The sequence below is a fragment of the Hippoglossus stenolepis genome, chromosome 9 (assembly GCF_022539355.2).
Source record: "Hippoglossus stenolepis isolate QCI-W04-F060 chromosome 9, HSTE1.2, whole genome shotgun sequence".
Classification (NCBI taxonomy): Eukaryota; Metazoa; Chordata; class Actinopteri; order Pleuronectiformes; family Pleuronectidae; genus Hippoglossus; species Hippoglossus stenolepis.
Window position 1 is genome coordinate 2,275,610 of NC_061491.1, and position 13,832 is coordinate 2,289,441.

Genomic DNA, 13,832 nt, shown 5'->3' on the forward strand with positions numbered 1-13,832 from the left:
GGGGGTTACGAATGAGGGAGCGTGCCCCTGACTGATCATGACTTAACTGTAATTGATGTTGAGATATGACCTAATTACGACTCCTTTGAATTCAACTGTGGTATTTGTGTTACAGAGGAGGTGATGCTGGCTGAGGAAGACAAAAATGCAGAGGAGAAATCTTTGGATGGAGCTTGGTACAAAAGAAAACACAATAACTCAGGTGAGGGCTGCTATGTTCAGTATCCGTTGTGAAGATAGAAAACAGGCAGCCAGCTTTGAAAACACTGCATCATTTTACAGAGCAGCATGTTAGAGGCGTAACCTGGTGTTCACCAGCTAAATGAACCAGAAACAAAATACAGAGATGACCTGTATCCACCCATGACCCATATATATGACTAAATATATTTTGTCATACCTACCCTTAAACAGAAGTATCAACAACTCCATAACTTCCAAGGAAATCTCATATTAAATGCTGTATTAAACTAGTATAATTAATGTAGCTAATTAAAAATGACCTATACAACGTTTGGCTCCACTTAATTATGAATTGCTATAAATTTTATATTTATAAAAATGTCTCAATCACAGACTTAGACTGAAATGAGACAGAGCCATAGTGTATATTAGGGCTGGGGCGTCATATGGAAGGTGGCTGCGCACAGTCAAGGCATGCACTCACCTGAAGAGCAAGCTGAAGCAGAAAAAAACATCCACAATCATCTAGTATAGGTTCCCTATAGTCGGACCGCGGTCCGGACCGGACCCAGAAGCTGCTCTATACGGACCCAGACCTGTTATAAGATTGTGACAGACCGTTTAAATTTTAACCACTTTTTCCGTCTTTACGTTGGTGAATACTGGCAGCATACGGTAGAGTTTACTTCTCTCACTGAACAATAATAATAATAATAATACAATAACTTTATTTGTATAGCACTTATCTAAACGAGGTTACAAAGTGCTTCACACAAAAGTCCATGGCAAAATTAAGATTCGATTGTAATAAAGGATATTCTGTTCAGTCCAATTTAAGAGCCAAATCATAACATAATAAGGTTGAGACCTTATGTTTAAAGAGGAACCCAACAGTTCCCACAATGAGCAAGCACTTTGTAGACTGTGGAGAGAAAAAAGTCCCTTATTAACTGGGAGAAACGTCTAGAACCAGACTCAGTGTGGGCGGCCATCTGCCGCGACCGGTTGGGTCGAGCGGAGACAAACGGGGAAGAGTGTAGGTGGGGGGCATAGAGGGAGTAGAAAAGAGAGAGAGATGGGGGTGGGGGGTGGGAGAGGGGAGAGAGAGATCAGGAACATCACACTTGAACTCTATAAGACTGATTAATGAAAATAATTAGAAGTTGCATGTTAGAAATGCTTTCCTGTCAAAATAAGTTTTGAGAAGTGATTTAAAGATCAGTAGTGAGTTGGCGAGCCTTATCTCATCAGGCAGGGAGTTCCAGAGCCTCGGAGCCCGGACCGAGAAAGCCTTGAGTAGCCAGCCTTGACCTAGGGACAGCCAACAGGCACAGGCTGGCTGATCTCAGGTTAAGACCGAGTCAAGGGCTGCAAAATGTATGTAGGGGCCAGCCCATGTTGAGCTTTAAAAGATATTAAAAGAATCTTAAAATCGATCCTGAATTTAATTGGTAACCAGTGAAAAGACGCAAGACATGGCGTGATATGAGCCCTGCGGTTTGTTTTTGTTAAAATCCAAGCAGCATTGTTTTGAACAAGCTGCAAACGAGTTACTACGGATTGGTAAACAGGGCGTTGCAATAATCCAGGCGGGAGAAAACAAACCCATGTATTAGTTTTTCTAAATCCGGGAGAGATAGAACCGCTTTGATTTTTTTGATGTTTCTTAGGTGAAAGTAGCAGGATTTAATGATTTGATTAACATGTGTTTTGAAGTTCAGATGAGAATCAAATGAGACACCTACATTTTTAGCTGTAGTTTTAATATTGGCTGCCAGGGGACCGAGAAATGATAGGGGTCTGCCTGCTAGCTGGTCGGGACCTAACATTATTACTTCAGTTTTATGGAATTTAACTGAAGGAAGTTAGATGACATCCATTCCTTAATGGTGGATAGGCCCTCTGTTAGGAGACGTTGTCTTGCTTGAAGGACAAGTATATTTGGGTGTCATCGGCATAGGAATGTTATTATATCCCATTAAAACGGCTGATGATGTTTCCTAATGGGAGCATGTAGAGCGGATTAGTATGGGAACATATGTTAATATTTGTTGAGATTGTTTATATGTGTAATGTAGTTATATATTAAGAAAAAAGAAAAAAAAGGGGAAACTCAAACTACATATTTTTTTTCTAAAATTATGCACTTTATTTTAAGATGCCTTTTTCAAAAGCCCTTTTTTTAATGCAAACCTTATTTTATTTATTTAAATTTTTATTTTTGATAAATTCATTATTATATTAATCGAGTGATAACATTTAAGCATTAGATTCATCGATTAATCGGAAAAATTATTGTTAGATTAATCGATAAAAAAATTATCTGTAGGTGTAGCCCTATATAAAACATAAAAGATAAACAAAATACAAAATAAATACGTAATACATTCATGTTTGGGTATTTAAAAGGCTAGTGACAGCAGGGACACATGAGTTCCTATATGTCTGTTGGTTCTGCATCTAGGTAAGATATATCTGCAGCCTGACGGAAGCAGCGCAAACTCAAAAAACAGCCAGAGTTGACTTGGCCTTCTTCAAGGACCTGGCCTTGTGCAGTTTAGGGAGGTCATTTAGAGTGCTGCCTTGTAGTTGGTTCTTACTAACAGTAAACATTACCAGTAATACTGTGCTTTTCCTTCTATGACAAGTCAAAATGTGAGTTTAGTTAAAACCTTTGAAGCTCATTTATCCCTCATTGGGCTCTTTCACTCACTTCTCCACACCTTCTCTACATGCATTTCTCACAAGTATTAACTGCATCTAGAGTATATACTTACAGTAAAGTACCTATACAGTATTTATATTATCAAATGATACTGCAAATAATTCCAACACCAAATCATAAAAAGCAGCAAATGTTGTTTTAAAAACACAGTATATTAATAGATTAAACTGTTTATCTGTGTGGGAAATTGAATAGGTTCTTACTGTTAGTCCTAACTGAGTAAACAGCATGTGGCTGATACCGGCCATTTCCACTGGTATCCTCCTCTGAGGCGTGTGTTTGTGTGTATTTTTGGTTGTCTGTGTGTGTTTACTCTCCTATTATCGAGGCCGCACTGCGTCTCATCCGCAGCCTGACCCAGGGTAACAGTCACAGTGATTATGGGTGGAAGGGTAATGGGATTAGAAGGAAGCAGAGTGAGTGAGGCTCCCCAGAGTTCAGAGTGTGGGAGTATGAGGGCCCTTCACACTTTTAAAGCTCTTCTCTTTGAGTAGCTCTCAAAAACAAAACTCAGCAAAACTAAAGCGTGGTAAATTACAGAGTCTATCACCAACAGTTAGCTGGGAATATGTGTATATTTCACTTGTCACATGCCTGTGTAAAAAACTTTTTTTTAATTTTGTCTGGTAATGCAGTATACAGAATTCAGACAAACAAAAAGTTTAACAAACATCCAAACTGTATCAACACAAAACAGCAAATCATTCATTTGAGGCATTTTACTAAAGTTGCTACAGTGAAACGTTGTTCGATTAGGTTGTTTGCCAATTTCACTGATTGTATTATGACTTCACCATGTTCTGTAAAATGTCACTCAGAGCGACATCATACACTTAAAGGTCCAGTTTGGGGTATTCAGTTGGTTGCCATCTGCTTCATCACCACTAGATGACACTAAATCCTACACACAGATGCTTTGGTAAAAATGATTGAGTTCTGGATTTTATCATATGCTTCATTTACATTCCATCCATTACTCTCCTGTGAATTATCAAGCACTTTTCAAAGTGGATTTGAACATGAGCTCTATAGATTAATCATTGATCGTCCTTCTGACGTTTAGTGATGATGACTGACACATTACAACGATCAGTCACGTGATGAATTAGAGGCACAGCTGCTGTGTAACAGTCGCATGTTAGAGGTTCTACATCCATTTATGTTTAGTGGAAACAAACATCATGAAGTACTTGAAATTCATAAAACAGAATCAGGTTTACACTTGACTTTAATACTCTGAGAAAAATAATGCAAATTCCTGTTATGTGTTCACAAATTTCCATTCTCTCTTTGTAAACGAGTAGTTACCTGTATCAAGCTTTGGCAGATTTGTCCATCTGTCTGGTTTTATAAGATAATCAGTGTGTTGAGTTAAGATTTTGTGGTAACAAGATGGTTCACTCTACCCACCCACACATGAGCAGAGATGCCAGAGGTCAGGTGGTGATGTTGGTGATCTTGGCACAGGTACAACATCTTTGCAGCACCACACTAGAGTTTTTTAGGTAATTATTTAACAACTTTTATTTTATACACCTCAGAAAAAAATACCAAGGTCCAGTCCTCAGAAACCTCAGTGATGGGTACAGCCATGAATGAGTGGCTTTGTGCGGTGGGGCAAATAATTCTATATATATATACGATGGAACAGCTGAAAGTTTATGAATGAAGATATATGACAGGTATGAGTGGGGGAGCTATTGGAATTTCTCCATGAGTAGAATATAGAGAGAGGTTCTTTGTTATTGAACTTGAACAAAAGATGTATGAATCGGAGATAAATCAGGTCAGCTGCTTTATAACTGATGGGATTTATTTATTTATTTTCTTGTTGTATTTGCAGTGCTGAAGAGGACAAAGAAGAGTAAGAATGACCTCATCAATGCAGAGGAGGGCGAGGACCACCTCACTGACATCTCATCTGTTGGTGAGGACGACCTGAGACACAATGTCTGCCATGTTACTGCAGGTCTTCATACTCTCTAGTCTTCAAACTGTGTTGGTACTGTAACATGCAAACTGCTTGTTCATTGGCTTAAAGGATTGGTTGATGTATTGCTCTGTACACAGTTTTGTTAAAATACTTAAGTGCCCAAATCTAAGTAGGAATCGGTCTGAATATCCATAGTAGGAACTGGTTAGCGGATGTAGTGAATAATCACAAGTGGAGAGGCTCCTGACTGATATTCTATCGAGAATGAGCAAAAACAATGCTACAAGGGTGGACTCTATTTTCTTAATTTCAGATATTACTACTGGGGAGCAATTTATACAGATATACTATACATATTATAGACATACTAGTTTACTGGATCAAGCTCCCACAGGTAAACTGGTGTCTAAATGAAGCCAAATCTTGCCACTGTTGGGGCTGGTAACTTGTAAACTGTAGAAATCACAACAATGAAAATCTGACACACTTACAAAAGTTGTCTTCCCTGATTGGGGGCACTGTCCTGGACACACAACCATAGAGGCTGTTTTCTTTGGCAGGTGTCTGTCTGTCCATCTGTCTATCTTTGGACGGATTCTGCTACCTCCATAGCATCACTTTGTAAGCGTGTAGTATAGATCAGTATGAAGGCACAGTTTTAAGATGGGTGTGGGTGGTGAACCAGTAGTGCTGATATTTGCAGTTCTTATGTTGTCAGATAAGGAAATCATGGATAGAGGCAAAAAAAAACTAGAATGGAGATTTAGAATGGAATAATTTTAAAATAGAGAGATTAGTGTGGGACTTCAGGTCACACAGCATGAGTCACATAACTAGATTAAAATAGAACAGGAAATAATTAGCCCTCTAGTCTTCCTGTGCTCGTAATGAAATTCTAATAGAACCATTTTTCTCCCTCCTTTCTGTGTCCCGTCCCACTTGACATTTGGGCTTGATTTAAGTTACAGAAGGTTTAATACAGTACAGGCTAAACGGGAGTAGGGAGGTGAGAGGTGAAGACCATGGCACTGAGATCCAAGATTCAAGGGCTTTACCCTGGTGACATCACAGTTAATGCTTGTCAGAATATAATAAATTGTTTTTGAATAGTTTACAAGTTACAGATGTCACGTTTGTTCCTCTGGTGGCTCTTCAGATCATTTTACTGTGGCAGTGGAACACCTCTATAAAATGTAGGCAACTTGTGTTGCTATCACAACCAATGTCCAGGTGGAAAGTAGCTCTGCTCAAACCCAGTGTTGAGTTCAGTGGTAAGTCCACCTCTGTCTTAGACTTGGTAACTTTATTGCCATTTTCTATGTTTTGTACCAACTGCCCCCCCAGGGTCACCGTTTACCCGGGCCAGCGTGAAGAGCAAGAACGAGAACACATCCTACTTCAAGAGGAAAGTGAAGAGGATTCGCTTCACCATCCGTCGTCTGGTCAAGTCCCAGAGCTTCTACTGGACTGTGTTGTGTCTGGTTGGCCTCAACACGTTGTGTGTAGCCATTGTGCACTACGACCAACCGGACTGGCTCACCTATGCCCTATGTGAGGACCAACAGATGTGTATATATTGAATTACCGTTTTGTTAACCATTATACCTATGTCCCTATTTATCTTACGACTATTATTATGTTATATTTTTATATACACACATAGACACAATGTGAAACCAACTCCTTAAAGATGGAGATAGTGATGGTGATATTATGTATGCCTGCTGTCTTCGTACCTGCTGAAGCAGATAAAACAATGCTACTGCCCTGCTTTAGAATTAGATAATCAGGGAAACTGCAGAAGCACAACGTATATCTCACATATACACAGTTATTTTAAATTAACAGACTCTTTCTGGGTTGTATTTGCTGTGGGCACAGCTAAACAAGCAGCAGAAGCCCATCTCTATTGAACTGTGGGAATCAGACGGAGGGCCCTTTTTAACCTGGGTATTGATCTGTGTGTTTCATTCCCCCCCCCTGGACAGATCTGGCAGAGTTTGTATTCCTGGGCCTGTTTTTGGCAGAGATGTCCATGAAAATGTATGGACTTGGACCCCAGAACTACTTCCACTCCTCATTCAACTGTTTTGATTTCGGGGTGAGTCGTTTCATTCAGTCTGGAGTTACATCAATACACAGTTGTACAGTGTGAGCATGTATAGCATGATACATGTAATTAAGGACTGTCGCTTCACAAGACAAACGTTTAAATAGCAGTAAAAAGATCAAATGTTTGGAAAAGAAAACTGTGGTTGCCTGCAGCATTTATCAGAATGTGTTCACAGGTGATCATCGGCAGTATATTTGAGGTGATCTGGGCTGCCATTAAACCTGGAGCCTCATTTGGGATTAGTGTCCTGCGAGCTCTGAGACTGCTCAGGATCTTCAAAGTCACCAAGTGAGTCATCACTAATGTCTGTGTTGGGAAAACTGTTTCTGTCATATATACATATTCATGCAGTACGTGGGTGTGTGTGTGTGTTTGTGTGTAGGTACTGGAACTCCTTAAGGAACCTGGTGGTATCGCTGCTCAACTCTATGAAGTCCATCATCAGCCTGTTGTTCCTCCTCTTCCTCTTCATTGTGGTCTTCGCTCTGCTCGGGATGCAGCTGTTTGGTGGCCAGTGAGTCATTTAGTTCTACTGTAGCTGCTCGTAGTGGACTACCTTTGTCTATGTCGTTTATTTAGTCTCAAAATCAAAGATTGGCTGGGGAGCCTCAGCCCTGTGCTTGCGGGAACCGTAGTTGTGCAAGCAGAGCAGAAAGGCTCGCTCAAGAGGATACCTTTCTGTTCGTGGATACTGTTCTTAGCACTTGCAGAGAGAAAACGCTCCCTTGCCAGTAAGATTTTGCACACGTGGATACTGTTTTGTGCCCTTGTATCAAATGGGTGGCCGTGGTTTTTATATGCGCACATTTTTTGACTAAATAAATGGCATAATTGTTTGTCCATTAAGCCTTTGAGCATGATGGATGCAGTTTGTACTGAAGTGTTTAATATAGAAATATGTTACAGTAATGTTGACAACAGGCTGATAATCAGCCAGGTGACCCTAGAGTACCTTCCGCTAGTCCCAAGTCCAGACTTCTGGGCACAACAGGCAGACAGGTTACCAAACAGAGATCCAACAGACTGGGGTGATGTTTCAGGGATGGCTCGATGATCTTGAGCACGGACAAAAATACACATTAGCACAGCAAGGTAAAGGAATGAAGTAAAGATACTGAGTAGCATTTGTAACCACTGTGGTTGTATGACGATCTGATGGAGTCCTTGCTTTAGCCAGTGCCAAAGTACTGGTTGCAGGTGTGGTCGCTGACTCAGTAACCGGTGAGTGGTAGTTTTGTTGGGAAAGGGACCAGAGTGTCAAGCCCAACCAACACACATACACATACAAGGAAATTACAGGGACATTACAGGGACATTCATAACACAAGAGGAAAGAGACAAGGGAAACCTGATGGCATCTCTGATTCTGTCTCCTCTAACAAGAACAGTATTTGACTGCTTTTAATCAGCTTTTTTGAGCCATGAGTGTAGTTCCTGGCTCTTAATGACATTTTCTCCCCAGTTCATTACTGTATCAAAGATGTCGGGGAAATGCTCTGAAAAGGCACAAATTCAGATTATATGAAATATTAGTCATTTAAAACTCGGTCAGTACATGGCAGGACTTTGATTGAGAATCCATATTTTTACATTTATTCATCAAACCTGGACAGAGCGTCATGATTTAGCCCTCAGCTCGTTAGAAACATCTTTTTGCGCTCAGAAATAGGGGAAATTATGCATTAAATTGTTGGAGAGTTGAAATTTAACAGTGAAACTGGGATCTTTCTTTTCTATCTTTGGCATAATTAAAGGAGTAAAATCTAAATGATTGATGAAATTGATGAAAATAAAAATGTATTTCACAGGCCTCTGGAACAAATGGTTTACCCCTTCTCTTTCTTCCAGAAACAATAAGCAAATTCTGCCTTCTCTCTTTGCGTCCTTCAACTTCAGGGGGGACGTAATTAGGTCCCAGTAGACACACAGCGATACAAAATGTCAGCTTTAGCACAACCCGTCCATTTAAGAAGAAGAAATGCTCAGAGATCAGCCATAAGGTCACACAGACTAGGATGACACAAATGTAATAGGCATATATTACTCTGGAATAGTGTGCAGTGGCCTGATGGAGAGGACAATAAGATGCTCCATCCTCCATAGGTGGAGGAGTGAATGTGACTATGCGGCTTTGGAGCTTGATTACATTCAAAGACTGTTCATTTTTCCCTCTGCAGGTTTAATTTTGAAGACGAAACACCGACAACTAACTTTGACACATTCCCAGCAGCCATTCTCACTGTGTTCCAGGTAAAGGTCAACTCCATCATGCTTTCTATCCTGCTCTGCGTTTACCGCTGAACTAGACTCAGAAAGCAGCCTGTGTCTCCCCCCTGCAGATCCTAACTGGGGAAGATTGGAATGCGGTCATGTACCACGGGATCGAATCACAGGGGGGCGTTCATAGGGGAATGTTCTCCTCCATTTACTTCATCATTCTCACGCTCTTCGGAAACTGTATCCTACTTGATTCAATCATATTCTATATCATTGATTTGAGGAACAGCTTCAATTGTGAATATAGATTATGTGTTTGTCAGTCATTTGAACTTTTCCTGAAACCACAAATAACCAGACACACTTCTCAACGTCTTCCTGGCCATTGCTGTTGATAATCTTGCAAATGCCCAGGAGCTCACTAAGGTACTGTATTTCCTTATAGCTAGAGATATACTGTATATCATGGCTTTATAGGTTCAAGATATGGGGCAGTAGCACTGACGTACCCACAGCAGCCGTCAATAATAGTCCTTAAATCACAAGGCCTTTTATCACCTTTGTATAAAGCACAATGAACCTTGTCACTGGATTGTCCACTTTGGAAGAGTGGGCAGTTATGACCGGTCCAATGCTCAGTACCTCAACATAATGAACTGGTATTACCTCACCACTAAAGACAACCCTTTTATTCAATATGTCAGCCACTGATTTAAAGGAGCTATTTGTAACAGCAATTTACCATTTTAGCAGAAACATTGTGAGCTCAGCATCAATCTTAACACCTTTACTTATCTGCAATGTTGGAAAACAACGCCAATGTTAACTCTTGTTTTGCTTCTGTTTCTATTACCTCATTGTATCTACCTAAGTTAGCATGCCAACCAGTTAGCCCCAGCGTGGCCATCTTTTTGAAATAGTCAGTCACTAAATGACGTTTGATATCGGTTTCCTGTTCCAAGCTCTGGTATTTTCAGGGTGCCACAGTGCTGTGTCCCTTGCTGTAATTGTCGATCTCAGATGGTGGAATGGATTAAATAAGCCTAATCTAAGTTTATCTTTGGCCGATGTATGCTAACAATTACAAACTCAAAAGCAATAGCTGTGTCTCAATTCAGGGACTGAGACACAGTCTATCCGACTCAGGAAGACCGCCTTCTTTCTGGGCTGCTTAGACCGCAAATTCTGAAATGAAATGAGATGGACTGGTCTACAGAGCATTTCACTGACAGGCGTTACCTGCGGATAATGTCCAGTCTCCTCTAAAGATGTAGTTCTGCTTAGAGGATTTATTATATATTATGTCTTATATTGAAAACTCAACAATGACTGAAGCTCTTGGCGAGTAACCATCACCATAATTGCATCATATATCATATCAATTGCTGATCTGCGGCTGTCAAAGAAACTCAAACATCCATGCACTTTCAGTGACAGTAGTGTAACAGCTCTCCAAAACAAAAGAGCAGGTAAACTCATAAAAAAGGAGGGGGGTTGGGGGGACTTGCTGAGTATTGTATATATGTATTTTTTTGCCAACTCTGTCCAGGATGAAGAGGAGCAAGAGGAGGCCATCAATAAGAAACTCGCACTCCAGAAGGCCAAGGAGGTAAAGGAGGTCAGCCCTATGTCAGCTGCTAACATTTCCGTCACAGCGTAAGTCAACCTCTTCCAATATTTGCTTGGGCTTCCTCTTATTTTATCTCATGAAAGTACGCATACCTAGAGACTAAAGCTAATTCGCTAACCATGCTAAGGACCAGCTCACCGATATGTCAGCACATATGATATCAAATGAATTTGAATATAACATTTTGCTGGAGGCATCAGCCTTTAAGTGTGTCAGAATTGTCTTTCCTCATACATGGTCTCTGTTTGATTTGGTTCTTGGGTTGCTTTTCCAAGATGACAACCACATGTTGGTCGTTTTTCCTTACCCTTGTTGGGGGTTAAGGACAGGGGATATTGCACCCTGTTGAGCCCTATAAGACAAATTGTAATTTGGGAATATAGGCTATACAAATATAATTTGATTGATTGAATCACCCACACATTTTCTTCACAAGGCAGATCTCTGGCTTCCTGTCTCCCAAACGACCTGTGCAGTAGATTTCTGCAGAGTCCCTGAGAGTAATCATAACATCAGCGGAGAAAATACTACTCATAAGTGAAATTATATTTCTTCTCTCTCTCAAACAGCCAGTTTGTCTATGATATCCCATTATAATGCTAATATGTAACCACCACAAACATACAGCATGTATGACAGATGGAAGTTTTTATAATCAACACAAGGCCAATTAGAAACTTACTGTGGATTCTCCAGGCAGTATATCTGTATATCACTTAACAGTTTACGTTTCGTGATATTACTGATTTAGTCATTGTATCGTTTTAGTTCTTGTTAGTCTTGTTTATCCTTGATTCACTATTTTTGTTTACAGCAATCAACATGAAATGTATAGAACCGATACATTGAATCATTGTAGTCTCCTTTGCTGTTCTTCTAAAAGATACTGTTCTGTATCTTTAGAAATATGGCAACATAGTCTGTTCAGTATTCTGTAAGTGTTATTCAATATGCATTTTCTGTCATAGCTCATTTTGAACATAACAAACAAAACATAACGGGTATAAATAATGTCATTGGTGGAGTTGAACATCTAAGAGACTTGCACAGCTTTTTTGCAGCACATAGCAGCAATGCTAACGGGTGGTATTGTAATGGAGAAGGTTTGGAAACAGTACAACTTTAATCTTGAAGTGCTGTCTCAGTCACACTCATCATACTGCAGCATGACTTAAACATTATTCAGAGTTTGAGACTTTGAAGGGTGAACAATAAACATAAACAGCCATGACCTTAAGTTCTTTTAATCAGGTATTTAAAGTTCCACTAATCAATAAAAACAATAGATCAAAGGTGCAACGTATAAAGAGTCACTAATAGGTGTATATTGCAGTCCTGTGAGGCCCACAGATCTGCATTTTTTCTTTTTCTTTTTTCTTTATTGACGGCTGTTGGAACATGAAGAGGTTTTCAGCAAATAAGATTAAAACAATTCAGAACCAACTTACCGACAACTTACCTACCTTTAAGCTGTCAACAAGTGGCCAACAAATAAATCAACAACAACAGAAAATGCAGCTGTAAGTCCTGCACACACCAGGTCGGTCTTACTGTCAGTGGAAGTACTGGTCCACAACTGGGCAACAAGTGAAATCAACAGCACTTTCAGGTAGGTCTGTAAAATTAGCCACAATTTAAAAAACTCTCAACGGGCAATTTTTATATCAGTTAAACTGCAAAGAATGGTTTGTTTGGTGGACTCTTTCATTAGTAGGATGGATCAATGGTCCTTGTAATACAGTAATAATGTGTCAGCACACAAACTAGCTGCTGGCACCAATCTCAATATTTTCAGCTCTTCACATGACATTATTCTTGTATCCATAACTCTCTACTCTACTTGCAAATATCCATAAAATCTTATCTATAATGTACCTCTTGCATTACCAGTCATAGTAAAATGTTGCTTGTTTATAGATATCAGTAGAACCCTACTATCTCAGAAGTGGGCTTATTGTCTTTGTCTGTACTGACATCTGATTTATCTTGCTGTCACTGTCCCTGACGGCCAAGTTGTGTGACATTCCCTTTCTGGTTCAGTCCTGTTTATGGGCTCTGACTGCTGATTACATTGAAATGTGATGAGAGGCTAAAGGACAAGGAGAAGACAGAGAAATGTTGAACGGTGTCTGGCCTTTTCCCTGACTTCATCCGATATGATGTTTCCCCTTTTTGTTTTGTGCATGTGCAGTTTTCTAACACGCACTCGAGGTAACGCGCATTCTAGCAGCTCATCCATCTGCAGCGTTAACTCACTGTGAGTTATTACCTCTCTGATTCAACTTTTAAATCCTCCCATTACCCTTCTTTGCTCATCCTTCCCCTCTGCTGCTGCTAATACCCCGCCTTCTTCTGGTGTTGTCCTGTCAGTCATTATTCAGTGTGAACTGTCCTAAAACATGGCAGCTCTTCTGTGCTCACATCTTGTGATAGAGCTGTGTCCGTGTGTGTGTGTGTGTGTGTGTGTGTGTGTCAGTATTTACATACCCCTGAGTTCAATTTTAATTTTCTTGTGATCACGAGTGTCTGTGTCAGTGATGATCCTCCTCTGTCTGAGAATGATTTTCTTTTTTTTCCATCAATCGCACTTCTTCTTCTGTAGATGTCAAGATACCACATATCATTGTTCATACTGTATGTGATGTGATTGATTTCCCAGGCTGGTTGTATAATATTATATATTCTAATTGCATTGTATAGGCTTGTGTTTGACTGATGAAGAACGTGACTGCTGAGTTAATTGGACACAGCAGTAGAGTAACTTTCATTTTTCATCATGCTGAGTCTTTTGAAGGCTGATAGCAGTGCTAGTGGACTGAAAGTGGTACAATTCTATATTTTTCATATTGTCTACAATTCAAACACACCACACTGTTGCACTGGATTCTCTCATAACCTCTCAAACCAACACACACACACACACTGCAGAGTATTTGGACGCAATCCCACTCACACCGGCCTGCTGCACCAAATGTGTATTCACCTGACCCTGATCACTCTCTCCAACGAACTAAGTCAAACTTACTGACCA

General features: G+C 40.1%; 1 protein-coding gene across 1 annotated transcript in view; it reads left to right on the forward strand.

The window, feature by feature from the left end:
* The window catches only part of cacna1ba (calcium channel, voltage-dependent, N type, alpha 1B subunit, a), a 90,759-nt gene that overhangs the window by 20,854 nt on the left and 56,073 nt on the right, over positions 1-13,832 (forward strand). Inside the window, exons 5-15 of the mRNA XM_047341406.1 lie at positions 116-202; positions 4,752-4,832; positions 6,174-6,392; positions 6,830-6,942; positions 7,130-7,242; positions 7,337-7,468; positions 9,132-9,204; positions 9,294-9,411; positions 9,530-9,597; positions 10,721-10,827; positions 12,993-13,058. Coding sequence (XP_047197362.1) covers positions 116-202; positions 4,752-4,832; positions 6,174-6,392; positions 6,830-6,942; positions 7,130-7,242; positions 7,337-7,468; positions 9,132-9,204; positions 9,294-9,411; positions 9,530-9,597; positions 10,721-10,827; positions 12,993-13,058 — 1,177 coding nt within the window. The remainder of the gene's footprint in view (positions 1-115; positions 203-4,751; positions 4,833-6,173; positions 6,393-6,829; positions 6,943-7,129; positions 7,243-7,336; positions 7,469-9,131; positions 9,205-9,293; positions 9,412-9,529; positions 9,598-10,720; positions 10,828-12,992; positions 13,059-13,832) is intronic.